This window comes from Salmo trutta, chromosome 19, assembly GCF_901001165.1.
Source record: "Salmo trutta chromosome 19, fSalTru1.1, whole genome shotgun sequence".
Lineage (NCBI taxonomy): Eukaryota > Metazoa > Chordata > Actinopteri > Salmoniformes > Salmonidae > Salmo > Salmo trutta.
The window spans coordinates 33,833,341-33,854,713 of record NC_042975.1 but is presented as its reverse complement, the minus strand read 5'-3'; the positions used below and the strand labels follow the sequence as shown (position 1 = coordinate 33,854,713).

Genomic DNA, 21,373 nt, shown 5'->3' with positions numbered 1-21,373 from the left:
ATTACCCTTGTACCGTCACTACAGAACTCTCCAATGGGTTTTAAAGTTAAGGTTAAAAGGCTTTTCTAATTCCTTCAAAAACCATAATGATGTTAAAGGGTTATTGGATTACACTACTACATGTCCTAATGTACCATCCCCCTCATTCTCTTCCATGTATCCTGTACTATTCCTCACAACTGGAATGTATGAGTGTATAACAGTATTCCTTTCCCTTTCATGACTCACTCTGAAATGTTTGCCTGGGGTTACAAAGTGAAAAAAGTCAGAGGGATTTGGATATTATGAAATATTTAATACATTTAATGGCGTACTTGTACATATGCAATATTCTTTATGGTACAAGACAAGTGATAAGCATTGGATACATTAGTCTTCTTAAGCATGGACCACTACTATTATTTTAGCATTGTCATTCTATACTATCTCTACACATCAAATCTTCAACAGCGTCAAGTGCACTCAAAGAAAGTGTGCACCTTTCAGGTGTGCACTCATAAAGTACTGTGGTTCTCATGTAGTGACTGGCAGGCCTGAGAAGTACACTTAAAAATACAATTGTCTAATGGATAATTCACATACAGTAAATCAGTAAAAGGACGAAGAGCGGTAAAAGTTATAGTTATATAAAAATGTGGACTTGTTAAACTGTGTGTGTGTGTGTGTGTTTATAATAGTCGCCAGGTGGCAGAACAATTGCTTTGGCTACATTTCACAGATTAAGTTTGTTCCTGTCTCCCTTACAAACACTTTAGACTCACAGAAAACTACTTCTGTATGAAATGAGATCAATTAAGTCTACCTCACAGTGCTGAATATAAACAGCTAGTATACGTACAAAAACCCACACACAGTATCTCCTGTGGTAAACTCTGAATGGTTTAGTTGGCCTACTGCACCTCGGAGTAGGATAAAGTTACTATTAGACACTGATCTCAGGTCAGTTTGGGGTCCTCCTTAATGATTAAGGTCAGCATTTGGGAAGGGTAGGATCTGATCTTAGATCTGTGCCTGAGGGTCACTTGTACCTGGAGTCTTCTCCCTTTTCTCTCTGCACGTGCTCATACGGCCTTGCCCATAATGAGGAGGCTCATGAGGAAGACCATGATGAAGAAGAGCCACATGAAGAGTCGGTCCATGACCTTGGCCACCTTCCTCCACTCACCCGTACGTCTCTGAGTGGAACGCTGGTCATGATAGCAGCTGGCGATGTACTCGATGTTCCTGCGGAGCGCCTGGTGCTGACACACACACTGGACGCTCACCACCACCTCCCTCCTACCCCTAGCCTCTGCGCCTCCTAATGATCCTTTCCTTCTTTCTCCTCCTCCTTCCACACAGCCTCTCTCTCCTCCTCCTCTTGCACCTCCTCCTCTTGCACCTCCTCTCTCTCCTCCTCCTCCACCTTTGCCTCTTTTTTCCTCTGCCCCTCCCATGCACCCAATGTTTTCTCTGAAACGTTTCTCTCTTTCTGCCTCTCCTCCTCCTTCTCCCTTCTCTCCTCCTGCTGCTCCCTCCTCCTCCTCCTCTGCATCTATACTTACAAACAGGTCGTCTTTCCACCTACTGGGCTCAAACATTTGGTATGACCCTTTTTTCACATCCAGTCTATTCCCCTCCTCTTTCTCTTCCTGTGTCTTTATGCCCACCCCTCCCACTTCCTCTTCACCCCTCCCTTCCATGCCTGCCCAGGCCTGCCCGTTCACATCCCAGTTAGTACCTCTAGTTTGGGGGTTGCTATTGTGGTCGGATGGGGACTCAGGCGGAGCCTGTTTCTTGGGGGTGCCAGTGAAGCAGTTCTCTCCCACTTCAAAAACGAAGCAGATCCGTGCCAGGTAGTGCAGGATGAAGCGGCGGGCCCATTCAGGGACAGGACGCGCCTCCGGACCACAGTGATGGATATTCATGATGAAGATAGTCAGGGTGGTCGATGCGGTGATCATCGTCATGGTAGCAATGTAGTACTTCCCTGTGGAGAAATAGTGATCAGCAATACAGTCTATTCCATGTATAACAACTCAAACATTCAAACAATCATTCAATGTAATGGTGTACATTGGCTAACATAACATCACTGCCTTGCAGGATTCTAGACAGTGTTAAATAGATAGACAAGCATAATTGCTCCAGAGAGAGAAGGCAGGGTATAGGTTATCAAGCTGTGATTGCAGCACATTAAATTATCTGGACAGCCAATATCGACTTGTTTGGCCTCTGTACCATTACATCAACATTATCCCACATACACCAACACAATTTAGTACAGCAGCTCTCTAAGCCAAGCACACACAAATACTACAACTCAAATCATTCCTGTATTGAAATACAACTGCAAAAATGCCTACACTCCTGTATAACTCTGTAAGCATTTCAAAGTTGATTCAAATTTAATAAGTGCTTTTTGCTCATCCCAATACTATCACAATAAAATATGGAATAATATAGTGAATGTACATACAAAATATGCTTATTCAGTATTCATAAAGGTCTCCCTGCTGTGTATCACATCTCTACTATTCCAGGCAGTTAAATGGAGCAGCTGTATGAGGACATTGTGCTGAGCAAGACCCATTCAATATTCACTAAACATTTCTGCCTAAGTTTATGGGAGAAGAAGATCTATAAAAGTCTCTGAGGCGAGCTGGTCAGTCTCTGTTATTGTTGGAGAAGGAGATAAAATGACCACCTGCTCTGGTCAAAAGACCAGAGAAAAACATATATTCTAATGTGTCTCTTTCTCTCTGATTGCTGTACTCATGGCAAGCTGTTTCTCTCTCCCTTTCTCATTCTCTTTTTCTCCCTCCCTCCTCCATATCTCTCCCCCCTCTCTCTTTCTAACACCCCCAAGTCCCTCACCGATGAGTGGTACGTTCTCTGAGGGTGGCATGCTCTCTGCCACCAGCAGCTGGAACACGGTCAGGGCCAGCAGCACAGTGACCCCCAGGGACACTTTCTCCCCAGAGTCGGCCGGCAGGTAGAAGCCCAGCGGGGCCAGGAAGGAGATCATCATACAGGGGATGAGTAGGTTGAAGATGTAGAAGGAGGCCCTGCGTTTCAGGTGCAGGGTGTAGGTGATGTCTGGGTAGGGGTCTGAGCAGCAGCCATACAGGATCACGTTCTTCTTGGCTGGCATACCCAGAACCTGTTGTTAGGATAGCATGGAATAGAATAGAAATGCGTGGCCTAGGGTAGTCTAGTGGTCTAAGAACACACGTACACTGTATACACCAAAGTATGTGGATTCAGCTACTTCAGCAACACCCTTTCCTGACAGGTATATAAAATCGAGCACACCGCCATGCAATCTCCATAGACAAACATTGGCAGTAGAATGTCCTTACTGATAGCTCAGTTACTTTCAACGTGGCAAACCTTTCCAACAAGTCAGTTTGTCAAATTTCTGCCTTGCTAGAGCTGCCCCAGTCAACTGTAAGTGCTGTTATTGTGAAGTGGAAAGGTCTAGGAGAAACAACGGCTCAGCCGCGAAGTGGTAGGCAACACAAGCTCACAGAACGGGACTGCCGAGTGCTAAAGCGTGTAGCTCGTAATAAAAACATTTCTGGCCTCGGTTGCAACACTCACTACCGAGTTCCAAGCTGCCTCTGGAAACTGTTCGTCAGGAGCTTCATGAAATGAGTTTCCATGGCCAACCAGCCACATACAAGTCTAAGATCACCATGCGCAATGCCAAGCATCTGCTGGAGTGGTGTAAAGTTCACCACCATTGGACTTTGGAGCAGTGGAAACACTGGAGTTATGAATCCCGCTTCAACATCTGGTAGTCCGACCGATGAATCTGGGTTTGGCGGATGTCAGTAGAACGAATGCATATTGCCAACTGTAAAGTTCAGTGGAGGAGGAATAATGATCTGGTGCTGTTTTTCATGGGCTAGGCTTCTTAGTTCCAGTGAAGGGAAATCTTGACACTACAGCATAAAATTACATTCTAGACAATTCTTTGCTTCCAGCTTTGTGGCAACAGTTTGGGGAAGGCCCTTTCCTGTTTCAGCATGACAATGCCACCATGCACAAAGCAAGGTCCATACAGAAATGGTTTGCTGAGATCTGTGTGGAAGAACTTGACTGGCATGTACATACTCTCTGGATCTCGTCACGGTATCTCTGTGCATTCAAATTGCTATCAATAAAATGCAATTGTGTTCATTGTCCGTAGCTTATGCCTGCCACTATGGGCAGGCATAAGCTGTTCACTGTTCACAACGTTGACATCAGCAAACTGCTCGCCCACACAACGCCATACACGTGGTCTATGTTTGTGAGGCCAGTTGGACGTACTGCCACATAGTCTAAAATTACATTGGAGGTGGCTTATGGAAGAGAAATTAACATTCAATTCTCTGGCAACTGCTCTGGTGGACATTCCTGCAGTCAGCATGGCAATTGCATGATCCCTAAAAACCTGAGACATCTGTGGCATTGTGTTGTGTGACAAAATATTTTAGAGCGGCCTTTTATTGTCCCCAGTACAAGGTGCACATGTGTAATGATCATGCCATTTAATCTGCTTCTTGATATGCCACACCTGTCAGGTGGATGGATTATCTTGGCAAAGAAGAAATGCTCACTAACAGGGATGTAAACAAATTTGTGCACAAAATTAAACATAATTTGTGCAGAGATATAAGCTTTTTGTGTGTATGGAAAATGTTTTATTTCAGCTCATGAAACCTGGGACCAACACTACATGTTGCAATTATAGTTTTGTTCAGTGTAAAAAAAACATCAAGATAAGACAGTCTTACAAATGCAAAGGTTTTCAATCAATAAAGTGCAAAAAGGGAATAAAGATCAGGCTTTGCCTGTATAAATAGCAGCAAAAGCATTGGTATAAATAAAGGATAGAAAAGTGGCAAAATAAACTAATCAATCTGACCTCCCACTCTACGTTGGCCACAAAGTCGGCCAGGTCAGCGCTGTCCAGGGCGTTGACCAGGTCCATCTGGTTGCCGTTGTGTGTCCAGGAGCCGAAGGTTAGGCGACACTGCTGGGCATCAAACGGGAAGAAGGACACGTCCACGGAGCACGAGCTCTTACTGATGGCCGGCTGGTCCCACATGATCTGTCCGTCGTTACGGATCACCACGTTGGTCTCCATAGAGCTGGAGAACTGGTCATCAGCACTGTGGGGGGTGGGGGGTTAGGGAGGGAGAGTATGGGTAAGAGGTGACAGGGAGGGGAGGGAGAAGGAGGAGTAGGGAGGTTGGAAAGAGGGGGGAGTGTATGGGGGAGAAATAGCAAAGGGATGATGGGAGGAGGAGAGATGAGAAGAGGCAGGGGAAAGAGTGTGTGAGGAATTCATTGGTGAACAAAGAAGGAAATTAAAACCATAGAAAATTATTTCTTATCTACAATTGATATTAGAGAAAAAGAGAAAATATATACTTACTGTCAAGACTTTAGAGGTGAGACTGGGAAAAGACAGAGGGCAGAAATGTAGGGAAGGAAGATGGGCATGGAGTGTCTAATACCTTAATGACAGACAGACAGACAGACAGACAGACAGACAGACAGACAGACAGACAGACAGACAGACAGACAGACAGACAGACAGACAGACAGACAGACAGACAGAGTGGTTAAAGAGGTAGATGAGAGGGTTAATGACAGTTAACGACAGGAAACCTGAATGACTCACAGAGAGATAAAGGATGTCATGATGGTCAGGCAGGATGTTTGAAAGGTGATGTTTGAGGCACAAAGAGAGTGGGGAGGGCAGGAGTGGAGCCCTCCTCTCATAGCCAACTCCTACACTCAGCACTCTCACTACATTTCTGACCTTGATCACAGGTACTGGACTGAACATAGAACTTTAATAGTCACCACTCTCAAAGTTGGAATTTTCTCAGAAACCATATTTTAGGAACTGAATCTGCATCCTGTGGCATCCCCCTGCTACCAACCTTCCTCCAACAGTGATTCAATATTTAAACAGGTAGAGTGTTAGCTCAGGAAGGGGATTATTGTGAGTTTCATGTAACAAACAATCCTCACACTTGTCCAGATATAATCTCTGGAAAAAATGAGATAGAACATGTTCAAGTCAAGCCCATCCTAAAGGGATTACTGATTCAGTTGTGTGTTGTAATTACAACAAATGGAGATTAAAACATAACAAAATAAAAGGAGAATAAGATACTGTGAAATAATAAATAGAAGGACTATTCCACTTATACTGTGTTTCCCAATGCAAAACCCTGTGCACAGCAGTACGTTTAGATCCAGGTGCTAGTTTTGGCAAGAACAACTAGTATCCAAAAAGAAGCGTAAAAACCGAATACTAGAAAAGACAGGCGACCAAACTTGTCAATCTGAAATGAAAAATAAATAGAACTAAAGACATTGCCATAAATGATAACTAGTGCCAGGAAACCGTCCTGTTAACGTAACCTAACCAGGAAGAACCCCTGACACTACTGAAAAAACTACTGCTCCAATACACTGTGATGAGCATCAGAAGCACACCTGTTGCCTTGACACCCCCTGAGTAACAGCTTCTAGGGTGTCCAGCTTGTGTTCATAGCAGAGGAGGGTGAGGAAAAGGAGTGTGAGGAAGAGGACAACAAACCCGTGCAGGAAGAACCGATGTGTCTCAATACCAGCCAGACCTACTTGTTATATAGGACAATATCAGGCCTCCATACATAACTACTAGGTATACGGATGGTATCGAGACCATCGTAGTCATCCTTCTTCCAAGTGAGGTAGGCGTCCGTCCACACCATCCGGATCCACAGGTACGTGGTCAGGATCTGGTTACGCTCATCCTGCAGGGAAAACAGTATCAGAGGAGGCCTATACAGAGGGTAAGTAGTGCTTGTGGGGTCATCATGGTGACCTTGTGTATGTATGCATTTGTGTATATGTTTACCATGTCAATGATCTGTGAGAGGGTGATCTGCAGTGTGACGTTGATGATGTGGTCTGTGTCCTCCACCGGTCTCAGAGCGTTGGTGTAGTTAGCGAACAAATCAGTCAACAACTTCTGAGCATATCTTCCATGAGCACCCAGACACACTGTCAGAGAGAGAGAGAGAGAGAGCTGTAAGTACAGTAAGTAAAGCCTAGCAGAACTTAAGGAACCACATTAAATCCACATCACTCACAACCATTATTATTCTAATTCAAGCCTCAGTTCCTCAAAGGAATGGGGAAAATTGACTCAACAGCATCCCAGCTTGATTAACCTAAGTGGTACCTTGTAATCCACTAAATGATTCCAAAGCTCGTCTACATGTATGTCTGGTCCTCCATGCATGACTCACTACAGCCATTACATTTGATAATGTTACAGTAACTTTGGTTAGCCTCCTTCCAATACTGAACAAGACATTTTCCATACACTCAAAAAGCTTACTTCTCTCAAATGTTGTGCACAAATTTGTTTACATCCCTGTTAATGAGCATTTCTCCTTTGCCAGGATGTTCCATCCAGCTGACAGGCGTGGCATATCAACAAGCTGATTAAACAGCATGGTCATTACACAGGTGCACCTTGTGCTGGGGACAATAAAAGGCCACTCTAAAATGTGCAGGTTTGTCACACAACACAATGCCACAGATGTCACACATTTTCAGGGAGTGTGCAATTGGCATGCTGACTGCAGGAATGTCCACCAGAGCTGTTGCCAGAGAGTTGAATGTTCATTTCTCTACCATAAGCCGCCTCCAACGTCGTTTTAGAGAATTTGTCAGTACGTCCAACCGGCCTCACAACCGCAGACCATGCCCCTACCTTTTGTTAAGGTATATGTGACCAACAGATGCATATCTGTATTCCCAGTCATGTGAAATCCATAGATTAGGCCCTAATTAATTTATTTCAACTGACCGATTTCCTTATATGAACTGTAACTCGGTAAAATCTTTGAAATTATTTCATGTTGCGTTGATAGTTTTGTTCAGTGTATATGTAGGAACGTTAATTATTAATTAATTGATGGAAGTGGTGGGAGAATCCTGCAGTCTCTCAAGCCTTTGTTGGAAGAGTTGCTGTTGGGTTTGGGACAGCTTATTGAGCCCCAGTTATATTTGGAATTGGTTTGGCAACAAACAAATAAACAATACAATTGCAACCTCATGTGAATTTAATTTGAAATGTAATTTGACAGACAGACACAGAGAGACAGACAGGCAGAGAGAGAGAGATAGAATGAGAAAGAAAGAAAGAGACAGAGGATGAGAGCGAGAGTATTGAGGGAGATGGATGGAGACAGAAAGGGGAAATATTGGAGTGATAAACATGGAGTAGTAAATTAGGAGTGACTTTAGCGTAAGATGAGGAAAGACAGAGAGAAAGGTATAGAGGGAAGGAGGTAATTACTGAATGCTCTGGAGAGAAATGATGGAGAGACGTTAGAGAAGGGAGGAGAGGGGAAGAGATAAGCAGGTAGGTAATTATAAACAGTAAATGAGATAGCGTGTCCATCTAGAGCTGCTAAATGCCTGTCCATTCACTTCCTACTGAAGACAGAAAAGTGTAGCACAGCCACGCTCTATCTGGCACTACACCACCCATAGCAAAACATTTTCGACACACTCAGTGATATGAGCCTACCAGACGAGCTAAATGCCTTCTATGCTCGCTTTGAGGCAAGCAACACTGAACCATGCGTGAGAGCACCAGCTGTTCCAGACGACTGTGTGATCACGCTCTCTGTAGCCGATGTGAGTAAGACCTTTAAACAGGTTAGCATTCACAAGGCCGCAGGGCCAGATGGATTACCAGGACGTGTACTCAAAGCATGCGCTGACCAGTTGGCAAGTGTCTTCACTGACATTTTCAACCTCTCTCTGACCAAGTCTGTAATACCTACATATTTCAAGCAAACCACCATAGTCTCTGTGCCTAAGAACAACAAGGTAACCTGTCTAAATGACTACCGCCCCGTAGCACTCACATTTGTAGCCATGAGATGCCTTGAAAGGCTGGTCATGGCTCACATCAACACCATCGTCCCAAAAACACTGAACCCACTCCAATTTGCATACCGCCCTAACAGATCCACAGATGACGCAATCTCTACTGCACTACGCACTGCCCTTTCCCACCTGGACAAAAGGAACACCTACGCGAGAATGCTGTTCATTGACAACCGCTCAGCGTTCAACACCATAGTGCCCTCCAAGCTCATCACTAAGCCAATGACCCTGGGACTGAACACCTCCCTCTGCAAATGGATCCTGGACTTCCTGATGGGCCGCCCTCAGGTGGTGAGGGTAGGCAACAACACATCCACCACGCTGACCCTCAACAGGGGGGCCCCTCAGGGGTGCATGCTCAGTCCGCTCCTGTACTCCCTGTTCACCCACGACTGCGTGGCCGCTCACGACTCCAACACCATCATTAAGTTTGCAGATGACACACAGACACACTTTACGTATGCTGCTGCTACTCCATTTATATATACTGACTGCCTTGTCACTTTTACCCCTACCCACATACTGCATTACCTCAACTACCTCGTACCCCTGCCCATTGACTTGGTACTGGTACTCCTTGTATATAGATAGCCTCATTGTTTTTGTGTTAATATTTCCTTCATCAAATTTGTCTTACTTTTTAACCCTGCACTGTTGGGAATGGGCTCGTAAGTTAGCATTTCACTGGTGTATTCAGCGCATGTGACCAATAACATTTTATTTGATACACCTACTAGAATAGTGTGTAACATGTACGTTAAGAATCAGGAAGCAAGTACAGGGAGTGAATTTAATAAATAACAAAGAACAAAATAAGAAACACAATGCATACAGACATGAAACAAACATTAACGCCTGGGGAAAGAACCAAAGGGAGTGACAGATATAGGGGGAGGTAATAAGGAAGGTGATGGAGTCCAGGTGAATCTCATGAAGCGCAAGTGCGCGTAATAATGAGCAAACTGGCAACAACGAGCGCCAGAGAGGAGGAGCGAGAGTAGACAGGACAGTACCCTCTCCCTGATGCGCAGCTCCAGCCACCGACTAAAAGGACAGTCCCGAGGACCAGGAACCTGCAGAGCCAGCTGAGGCGCGGGAACCTGCAGAGCCAGCTGAGGCACGGGAATCCCAGGAGCGTCGGCAATGGAAGCCTGACAAGCCAACCGAGGCTTGTGAACCTATCAAGCCAGCTGAGGATTGGAAGCTTGACGAGCCAGCTGGGGCATCTCCGGTTGCGTTGGCAGCCGCCCTTGGACCCGACATCACCAGTTCAATTTTTTTTATATACAGTGGGGGAAAAAAGTATTTGATCCCCTGCTGATTTTGTACGTTTGCCCACTGACAAAGAAAGGATCAGTCTATCATTTTAATGGTAGGTTTATTTGAACAGTGAGAGACAGAATAACAACAAAAATATCCAGAAAAACACATGTCAGAAATGTTATAAATTGATTTGCATTTTAATGAGGGAAATAAATATTTGACCCCCTCTCAATCAGAAAGATTTCTGGCTCCCAGGTGTCTTTTATACAGGTAACGAGCTGAGATTAGGAGCACACTCTTAAAGGGAGTGCTCCTAACCGCAGCTTGTTACCTGTAAAAAAGACACCTGTCCACAGAAGCAATCAATCAATCAGATTCCAAACTCTCCACCAAGGCCAAGACCAAAGAGCCCTCCAAGGATTTCAGGGACAAGATTGTAGACCTACACAAGGCTGGAATGGGCTACAAGACCATCGCCAAGCAGCTTGGTGAGAAGGTGACAACATTTGGTGCGATTATTCGCAAATGGAAGAAACCCAAAAGAACTGTCAATATCCCTCGGCCTGGGGCTCCATGCAAGATCTCACCTCGTGGAGTTGCAATGATCATGAGAACGGTGAGGAATCAGCCCAGAACTACACGGGAGGATCTTGTCAATGATCTCAAGGCAGCTGGGACCATAGTCACCAAGAAAACAATTTGTAACACACTACGCCGTGAAGGACTGAAATCCTGCAGCACCCGCAAGGTCCCCCTGCTCAAGAATACATATACATGCCCGTCTGAAGTTTGCCAATGAACATCTGAATGACTCAGAGGACAACTGGTGAAAGTATTGTGGTCAGATGAGACCAAAATGGAGCTCTTTGACATCAACTCAACTCGCCGTGTTTGCAGGAGGAAGAATGCTGCCTATGACCCCAAGAACACCACCAAACATTATGCTTTGGTGGTGTTTTTCTGCTAAGGGGACAGGACAACTTCACTGCATCAAAGGGACGATGGACGGGGCCATGTACCGTCAAATCTTGGGTGAGAACCCCCTTCCCTCAGCCAGGGCATTGAAAATGGGTCGTGGATGGGTATTCCAGCATGACAATGACCCAAAACACATGGCCAAGGCAACAAAGGAGTGGCTCAAGAAGAAGCACATTAAGGTCCTGGAGTGGCCTAGCCAGTCTCCAGACCTTAATCCCATAGAAAATCTGTGGAGGGAGCTGAAGGTTCGAGTTGCCAAACGTCAGCCTCGAAACCTTAATGGCTTGGAGAAGATCTGCAAAGAGGAGTGGGACAAAATCCCTCTTGAGATGTGTGCAAACCTGGTGGCCAACTACAAGAAACGTCTGACCTCTGTGATTGCCAACAAGGGTTTTGCCACCAAGTACTAAGTCATGTTTTGCAGAGGGGTCAAATACTTATTTCCCTCATTAAAATGCAAATCATTTTATAACATTTTTGACATGCGTTTTTCTGGATTTTTGTTATTGTTATTCTGTCTCTCACTGTTCAAATAAACCTACTATTAAAATTATAGACTGATCATTTCTTTGTAAGTGGGCAAACGTACAAAATCAGCAGGGGATCAAATACTTCCCCCCCCCCCACTGTATGTATATAAAAAAGCCCTGTTGTTTCCCTTTGGGGAGACGTTATGTATACTAATAATCAGGAAGCAAGTACAGGGATTGAATTTGATAAATATCTTAATGAGTGCTTGGTTCCTTTGAAATGGGATCTGTTTGAACAGCTTTGTATTAGTAAAAAAGACATGGCATGCTAGCTCCATCCTGGATAGAGAACAGAACATCATACGTTCGAATCTCACTGACGGACGGCGTGCCACAATAAAAAGAAAGTGTTTGATGATGATTAATGCCGAAGCAAATCAATTTCTCTCCTGTCTGTGCTTGGAGTTCAAAACAGTTAACCCAGACTAGCAGTGCTTTTAAAAGTCTTATTGAAAGATGTTCTCAGAACGTTATTTAACTTTAATAAAACTTCCCAGGAAAATGTTCAGGGAAGCATATTAAAACGCTCTCAGAACCTCCCTACAACCTAAAAATGTATGTTTCCAGAACAGGAGAAATTTTCACTTCAGTTTTACTGGTCAGGAAATGTATGGCCTCGTTCCCAGCACCAATGAGAAACCAAAAACATACGTTCCCACAACTTCCTAGGAACCAAATGTGCTAGCTGGGATGGTTAATGTTATTACGGCTGGTGTGGCCATGAGGGCATTGCTAGCATGATTATCCATCTGCATTGTACACTGTATATGTGTAAGTGTCATAGATGGAAAGCAGATGCCTAGTCAGTTGCACAACTAAATGGATTCAACCGAATTATGTCTTCAGCATTTAACCCAACCCCTCTGAATCAGCATCATCAATGCCTGAGGAGTAGTTGTAGTGGGGGTTAACTGCCTTGCTCAAGGGCAGAACAGCAGATTTTTCCACCTTGCCGGCTCAGGGATTTGAACCAACTACCTTCCAGTTATTGACCCAACGCTCTTAAGCGCCAGGCTACCTGACAAGGCTTAATATCCTCTACTTACAACATGGATTGCATGTCAACCAACGAGAGGACTTGGCTAAAGTACCAACCACATCTGTCAACCAGGGCATCACTGTAAGTCTTCCCCCTTTATCACAGAGCGTTCATCCCATAACCTCAATGCCTGACACCTAGCCCATAACTAGACCAACAACTCTGGGTTCTAGTTGTAGCCCATATTGGCTAGGTTCCACAGTTTTCCCATCTCACATTACACAGTTAAAGCTGCAATATGTAACTTTTTGGACGACCTGACCAAATTCACATAGAAATGTGGTGTTATAGATCTGTCATTGTGAATGAAAGCAAGTCTAAGAAGCGGTAGATCTGTGCGCTATTTCAATGCTTCCCATTCTTAAGTTTAATTTTCTGTTTCGTACACCAGCTTCAAACTGCTGAAAATACAATATTTTTGGTAATGGAAAATATATTTCACAACAGTTTAGATGGTACAATGAATCTCTACACTATACTAGCTTGTTCTGTCACATAAAATGAAATCCCATTAACCTTCTGTCTGTACAGTTGCTGAAACACTGTACAAGGAATTTACTGTCCTTGATCAAGTTGCCTTAAAATAAATCCAACTGATCCATCAACAGCAGTGACAAAGATGAAGTATTGCGGTATCATGCGGTGTTATTTCCAATAGCCTACATCTACACATTTAGAAAAAAAAGTTCCAAAAGGGTTATTTAGCTATCCCCATACCTGGTTCCAGGTAGAATCCTTTTTGGTTCCATGTAGAACTCTTTTGGGTTCCATTTAGAACTCTTTTTGTAAAAGGTTCTACATGGAACTCAAAAGGGTTCTACCTGGAACCAAAAATGGTTCTTCAAAGGGTTCTCCTATGTGGACAGCCGAATAACCCTTTTAGGTTCTAGATAGCACCTTTATTTCTAAGAGTTTAGTCTAAAAGTAAAGGAGGGACATCATGGCTCCTTCGCAGTCCTTTAAGGACCTGAGTAGCTACTCCATCATTTCCCTAATCCGTATACTGTGGTGTTTGTAGCCATAAGGCATCATACCTCTGTGAGTAGCTCCTTCAGTATGCTAATTCACAGCTTTTTATTTATATTAATAGATTGTATTTATGCATAAAAATGTGAGATTTACTGTACTTTGACAGTGTCACCTATAAGTCAAAAACATTTTGCAATTTTACAAAACTTTTCATACAATTCTACTTATTTTGCCATGGTGCAGAGAGAAATAATTTGCATTTTTACAGCTAATTTCCTTCAAATCTACCTATTTTGCAGTTGTTTGTAGAAAAATGTTTGCAGTTGAAAAGCTAATTTCCTGCAATGAAAAACCCCCGCCATAACTTCTGCCATGTTAACAATGACTAACAAAATCAATGAGGGCCCCCTGGAGGTCAAGGCCCCTGGGCACGTGCCCTGCGTGCCCAGTCGGTATTCAGCCATGATTACTACAAGTTTAGATAGCTGGCTAGACTAACTACCAATCTAAAAATTGTTAGCTGACATGGCTTATTGAATTACTGTCAGTAGACAAGTTTCCATTGACCCAGGTTTATTTCACAAAAGCAATGTTGCAACAAAAATACATTGCAACATTTGCAACATTATGGGCTCCCGAGTGGCGCAGCGGTCTAAGGCACTGCATCTCAGTACTTGAGGCGCCACTACAGACACCCTGGCTTGAATCCGAGCTGTATCACAACCGGCCGTGATTGGGAGTACCATAGGGTGGCGCACAATTGGTCCGGGTTTGGCCGGTGTATGCAGTCATTGTAACTAAGAATTTGTTCTTAACTGACTTGCCTAGTTAAATAAAATAAAAATAGAAATGGCATCTATAGGAGAAGTGTTCTAAAGAATGACAAAAATGTTATCTGTTCGTCAGGGGTAGATTTTTCTTTTGTCAAACTTTCTTTATTGCGACAAATGATGGAAACAGTATTTTTCGATTAAATTATGATTGCAGAGTAATTTTGAAGGTACCTCGGGGAACGTGATGTCATTGTGTAACATTAAAGCTCCACTCCGCAATTCTAAACACCTAGGCAAAAAAAAAAAATACTGTTTCTTTACAGAACAAGGATTATGCTGACTTTAAAGAACGCCTGAAATGCTTCGCCTTGCTTTTCTGGTTGGCTGGATGCAAGTTTCACCATCCAATTATTACAGATCTACAGGAGTACACGTTTTACCGTGACACGGTTAATCCTGCTCATGCCCTTCACTCAACTCGCTCTCCTCGAGCAACTGGACACACACACACACTCACAGAGACACAAACACATGCACATGCACAAGAACTTTGGGATCAACTCTAATGGTAGTTTCAGAAGCCTGGACCTCATTTGCTATGGCTCTGGGTCATCATTATCTGGACATAATTAACAAGCTTTCTAACCATAAATCATTTTTTATATCACTATCACTAACCATAACTTTAAACATTACCCCTAACCATAGTAGGTAACATACACTACATGACCAAAATTATGTGGACACCTGCTCATCGAACATCTCATTCCAAAATCATGGGCATTAATATGGAGTTGGTCCCCCATTTGCTGCTATAACAGCCTCCACTCTTCTGGGAAGGCTTTCCACTAGATGTTGAAACATTGCTGCGGGGACTTGCTTAAATTCAGCCACAAGAACATCAGTGAGGTCGGGCACACAGTCGGGCACACAGGGTGTTGAGCGATTAGGCCTGGCTCACAGTCGGCGTTCCAATTCACCCCAAAGGTGTTCGATGGAGTTGAGGTCAGGGCTTTGTGCAGGCCAGTCAAGTTCTTCCACACTAATCTAGACAAACCATTTATGTATGGACCTTGCTTTGTACACAGTGGCAAAGGCCTTCCCCAAACTGTTGCCACAAAGTTGGAAGCACAGAATTGTCTAGAATGTCATTGTATGTTGTAGCATTAAGCTTTTCCTTCACTGGAACTAAGGGGCCTAGCACGGACCATGAAAAACAGCCTCAGACCATTATTCCTCCTCCACCAAACTTTACAGTTGGCACTGTGCTTTGGGGCGAGCAGTGTTCCCTTGGAATTGCACATGGTGATCTTAGGCGTGTGAGCAACTGCTCGGCAATGGAAACCCAACAAACAGTTCTTGGGCTGATGTTGCTTCCCGTGTCAGTTTGGAACTCGGTAGTGAGTTTTGCAACTGAGGACAGGCAATTTCTTTATGAGCTACACGCTTCAGCACTCGGCGGTCCCGTTCTGTGAGCTTGTGTTGCCTACCACTTCGTGGCTGAGCCGTTGTTGCTCCTAAATGTTTCCACATCACAATAACAGCACTAACAGTTGACCGGGGCAACTCTAGCAGGGCAGAAATTTGATGAACTGACTTGTTGGAAAGGTAGCGTCCTATTTCAGTGCCACGTTGAAAGTCACTGAGCTCTTCAGTAAGGCCATTCTACTGCCAATGTATATAGAGATTGCATGGCTGTGTACTCCATTTTAAACACCAGGCAGCAACGAGTGTGGCTGAAATAGCCGAATCCACTAATTTGAAGGGGTGTCCACATAATTTTGTACATACTGTGGATTCGGAGTCATCAGACCCCTTGACTTTTTCCACTTTGTTATGTTACAGCCTTATTCTAAAATTGATGAGGAGAAAATGTATTTAATCAATCTACACACAATACCTCATAATAAAAGCGAAAAGTTGATATATATATATATATTTATTAAAATAAATACTTTATTTACATAAGTGTTCAGAACCCTTTGCTATAAGACTCGAAATGTAGCTCAGGTGCATCCTGTTTCCATTGATCATCCTTGAGATGTTTCTACAACTTGATTGGAGTTCACCTGTGATAAATCCAGTTGATTGGACATGATTTGGAAAGGCACACACCTGTCTATATAAGGTCCCACAGTTGACAGTGCATGTCAGAGGCACAGATCTGGTGAAGGGTACCAAACAATTTCTGAAGCATTGAAGGTCCCCAAGAACACAGTGGCCTCCATCATTCTTAAATGGAAGAAGTTTGGAATCACCAAGACTCTTCCTATAGAGCTGGCCAGCTGGCTAAACTGAGCAATCGGGGGAGGATGGGCCTTGGTCAGAGAGGTAACTAGAACTTGATGGTCACTCTGACAGAGCTCCAGAGTTCCTCTGTGGAGATGGGAGAACCTTCCAGAAGGACAACCATCTCTGCAGCACTCCACCAATCAGGCCTTTACGGTAGAGTGGCCAGACAAAAGCCACTCCTCAGTAAAATGCACATGACATCCCGCTTGGAGTTTTCCAAAAGGCACCTAAAGGACAAGATTCTCTGGTCTGCTGAAACCAAGATTGAACTCTTTGGCCTGAATTCCAAGCATCACGTCTGGAGGAAACCTGGCACCATCCCTACGGTGAAGCATGGTAGTAACAGCATCATGCTGTGGGGATGTTTTTCAGCGGCAGGGACTTGGAGACTAGTCAGGATCGAGAGAAAGATGAATGGAGCAAAGTACAGAGAGATCCTTGATGAAAACCTGCTCCAGAGCACTCAACACCTCAGACTGGGGTGAAGGTTCACCTTCCAACAGGACAATGACCCTAAGCACACAGCCAAGGTAACGCAGGAGTGGCTTCGGGACAAGTCTCTGAATGTCCTTGAGTGGCCCAGTCAGAGCCCAGACTTGAACCCGATTGAACATCTCTGGAAAGACCTGAAAATAGCTGTGCAGCGACGCTCCCCATCCAACCTGACAGAGCTTGAGAGGATCTGCAGAGAAGAATGTGAGAAACTCCCCAAATACAGGTGTGCCAAGCTTGTAGCGTCATACCCAAAAAACTTGAGGCTGCAATCGCTGCCAAATGTGTTTCAACAAAGTACTGAGTAAAGGGTCTGAATACTTATGTAAATGTCATATTTCCGTTTTTTATTTTTAACAAGTTTGTAACAATTTCTAAAAACGGTTTTTGCTTTGTCATTATGAGGTATTGTGTGTAGATTGCTGAGGGAAAACATTAATTTAATACATTTTAGAATAAGGCTGTAATGTATCAAAATGTGGAAAAGGTCAAGGGCCCTGAATACTTTCTGAATGCACTCTGTCCTACACCAAATCCTCTTATCTATTATCAGTGCTATGGTAATTTATACTACCATTATGCTTACCATTATTGATTATGATTATTATAATGTATTATTATTACTATTACTTTCATTGATGTTATTACTACAATTAATATTATCCTCATTATTGATATTATCATGATTCATATTATGGTTAATAACACTATTATTATTAATTTCATTACTTCTGATACTACTTATCATTATTATTGGTACGAGGTATGACCAGAAACACGGACAACATTGAATCTCATGCTATAATATAAAATAATATATGTTTGCTTAAATGCTTAATTTCAACTGACTGCTGCTCATGGTTAAAGGTAATTATATTTTTGTATGAAGTGCCTATATTAGTATGTGTATTATCTGTCTAATTTGAAAGGAATTCATGCATTCAGTCATTTATTTCTATAATTGTACAAAAGTGATATATTACAACTGAGGTGAAAGGGTAGGAAATGCTTACTGCTGCTAACCTGATTTTGTGCTGTAAGTGTCACACCACAAGGGAAGGGTTCCAATTTCTTATGGGCCCTAGAATCCATGTGACGAAAAAAATGCTACCGAAGGGAGGTGGTAGCACCGTTAGAAATCATTTTATTCATGATTTTAAATAGCCTTTGGCTTGGGCTTGGTAATGTCTTAATGTACAGTTCGAACAAAACAATTTATAAAGACAGTGCTGGAAGACAATACGTGCAACGGATCAAATACAACTACAATAAATACAACATTATGTGGAAATGGGAGGAGAACAATGCATTTGGGGTACTACAAGAAACAAAGATAATAACACCAGTTAGGAAGCGTTCTCAATACTTACAGTATACATTTAAATGGCTGGCGGAATAAAAATGTAAATGGCCTCAATACTGCCCCCGTGGCCCGTAGAGGTTAATAGCCCCATAAGAAGGATACAAATATTGTTAAAACTGGGAGGTGATATCATCTTTCTCCAAGAAACACATTTATTTAAAGAGGAACATAGAAAACTAGAACGACTGGCATCAGGACAGGTGTTTTCCTCTTCCTACTGTTCAGCAAGAGGGGTAGCAATAATAACAAAAAAATAAATAATATCCCCTTTCACTCAGAACAAACCCTTGCAAAGACAGAAGATACATACTAGTAAAGGGAAGGATTGAGTGCACGGAAATAACATTATTAAATGTATATAACCCACCTGAACTAGGACCCAAATTCATATCCCCCCAAAAAATTTGGCCTACACATTATACCTTGCCATACACTGCGCTCTTCTGCTGTGACTCCACCATTGTCCGAACTACAAATGTATTGGGGATACATGGGACGGACTATGATGACTCCATGCATCCCCAATACATTTGTAGTTCAGTTTAAATTCGGTAATGCTAGTATATCAGTCTATCAACCATCGATGAGTGAAAGAGACTCCGTTACTGAATTATCACTAATCAATTATTTGTAGGAAACCAAACCACAGTCGTTCTGCCAGCATGTACTTTTTTTTCTTGGTAAAACTGTTTAGGCCTATACTAAATAAGAATCGGAATCCTGGAATATAATGCAATCCTTTTTGATTTTATGTTATATTATATTCTATTCTGTGAGTCTTTGAGAATTTTCCAGACAAATTGCCAACAATAAAGTGCAGAATATGTCCAAACTGATGAGCATAGCGTTCTCTAAGCATGAGAGAGGCCACTGTCCAATTTGATGTACAATATGAAGGACTCTTTGGATTTACACTTTATTCATTTATAAAGCCATAGTATTTGCTTTACATGCGTGCTCCTTTTATCCATTTTCATAATTTGACCAAGCGTCTTGCTATAGGTTACCATAGAGGTTCTTCAAAATACATACTTTTGGTATGCTAATCCTTCTTAAGACCTCCCTAAACAACTAATGTAGGCATAGGCATACAAAGCCGTTTTACTGTTTTTAAAATATAAGGATATATTAAATATTTATTTGTACAGCTGTGGACAGGTCGAGGATATTGAGACAGTAGCATATTATGCCCAGTCTTAACTCGTTGGATAACAAATATAGGCTGTAATAATGTGAAACTATTGACTATAAAGGTGTGCAGTTTTCTGTTGATTTACTGTATACAGCTTGTATCATAAGGAAGGTCCAAGGCAGGTGGATTAATTTGCATACAGGGAAGGACCAGGGAATCTGGTCACAATACAGACACTATGGGCATATATGAGACATTTTATTACCATAGTTATCGGATCATCTTGATCGGATGACCACAACCACATGTTAATGCAAGGTGTAACCACGGCTCCTGTTTCCCCTTTATTCATCTGCTATCTTTTGTCTCCTGTCAGTATCTGCAGGACCAGGCATGAGTCTGGGTTAGAGGTCACAGGGATGACAGCATTAACCCGTTGACTGCTGTCAGATATCACGTGTCCAGACAACAGTTTGTTGGTGTAACGTGTAATCTGTCATTCTCTCATCTGCTCTGATCTCTTTGTGTGTGGTGTGTGTGTGTGTGTATTTGCTCTTTCAGCTCAGTGGTCACGTCAGAACACACGAGCTGTGGGTTTGAGACCCAGATGGTGGGGATTATCAAGGGATGACATGGAGAGCAAGAGAGAGAGGAATTATGAGAGGAACAGCTTGCCATGAGTACAATCAAATTTATAAAGCCCTTTTTATATCAGCAGTTGTCCCAGTGTTTATAAAGAAACCCAGCCTAAACCCCCAAAGAGCAACCAATGGAGATGTAGAAGCATGGGCACATCAATCAGGTATTAATGCACAAACACACCATCATCTCCACAGCGTTGTGAAGAGTGACACCAGCAATAACATTAATAATAGGGTCCGGCACTATGACATGGTATACCATCAAGTCATATCGACACCTAAGTTATCATCCTGAAATCACCAACCCAGAGTACATACTGACAGTCCATGGATGCATGCATGTAATATCCACAGTCCACCTTTGCCCCTTAATACATCGTTGAGGGGTTGTTCATTCATTCAGCATCCAATGTGAATGTATAATCTGCCACATTTTCAATGTTAGGTCAGTTAGGTCACTATATTGTAGTTGGCATTTTAGAACACTCGAGGAATAAAACGAAATGGCCTACTGTTAGGCTACGGACTGCCAAAGTGAGAAAAATTGCCCTCAAATTCTTCCATCGATAAGCAATCAGAACCATGTCTCTAATACAATACATGTTGTAAAATTGTTAAGCAAAAAGAGCACGTACCTGGAAGAAAACTAAAACAGAGGAAGAATAGCGACGTAGAAAAGACGCCCCATAGATGCATGGTGCTGAACTGGCACAATATGCCGCTTTATGTTTGACACAGCGGACAGAAGAGCAAAATAGTCCCCTACAGCTGAGAGAATTTATCGTATTTGGGTAGTTCAGCGTAGGCCTGAAACGCGCTGCGAAGAGACAGCTGCGCAGAGAGCTGGTTTTGGATGGACTGCCGCTGTATCCAGTAACCTAGTCTTCTTACCGCGCTGTGGTGCGCGCCCCACATGGTGCAAGAGGTGGCATGGCGCGCCGCGCGATTTTATATACACTGC

At 43.1% G+C, this 21,373-nt stretch overlaps 1 protein-coding gene across 1 annotated transcript; it reads right to left on the bottom strand.

Annotated features, from left to right (window-relative positions):
* Positions 1 to 274: 274 nt before the first annotated feature.
* Positions 275 to 21,290, bottom strand: LOC115154385 (neuronal acetylcholine receptor subunit alpha-10-like). Its single transcript, XM_029700561.1, has 6 exons — positions 21,048 to 21,290; positions 6,890 to 7,035; positions 6,631 to 6,785; positions 4,895 to 5,141; positions 2,857 to 3,142; positions 275 to 1,969 (listed from the first exon to the last, which is right to left on the bottom strand). The coding sequence occupies exons 1-6, from the start codon at positions 21,106 to 21,108 to the stop codon at positions 1,062 to 1,064; spliced, it is 1,803 nt and encodes a 600-aa protein (XP_029556421.1). The 5' UTR covers positions 21,109 to 21,290; the 3' UTR covers positions 275 to 1,061.
* Positions 21,291 to 21,373: the final 83 nt, after the last annotated feature.

Coding starts and splice junctions, on each gene's coding strand:
- LOC115154385 (XM_029700561.1), bottom strand. CDS start 21,108: ATGCATCTATGGGGCGTCTTTTCTACGTCGCTATTCTTCCTCTGTTTT. Junction 7,036..21,047: donor CTGTTTTAGTTTTCTTCCAG/GTACGTGCTCTT, acceptor TCTCTCTGACAG/TGTGTCTGGGTGCTCATGGA. Junction 6,786..6,889: donor TCTCACAGATCATTGACATG/GTAAACATATAC, acceptor TTTTCCCTGCAG/GATGAGCGTAACCAGATCCT.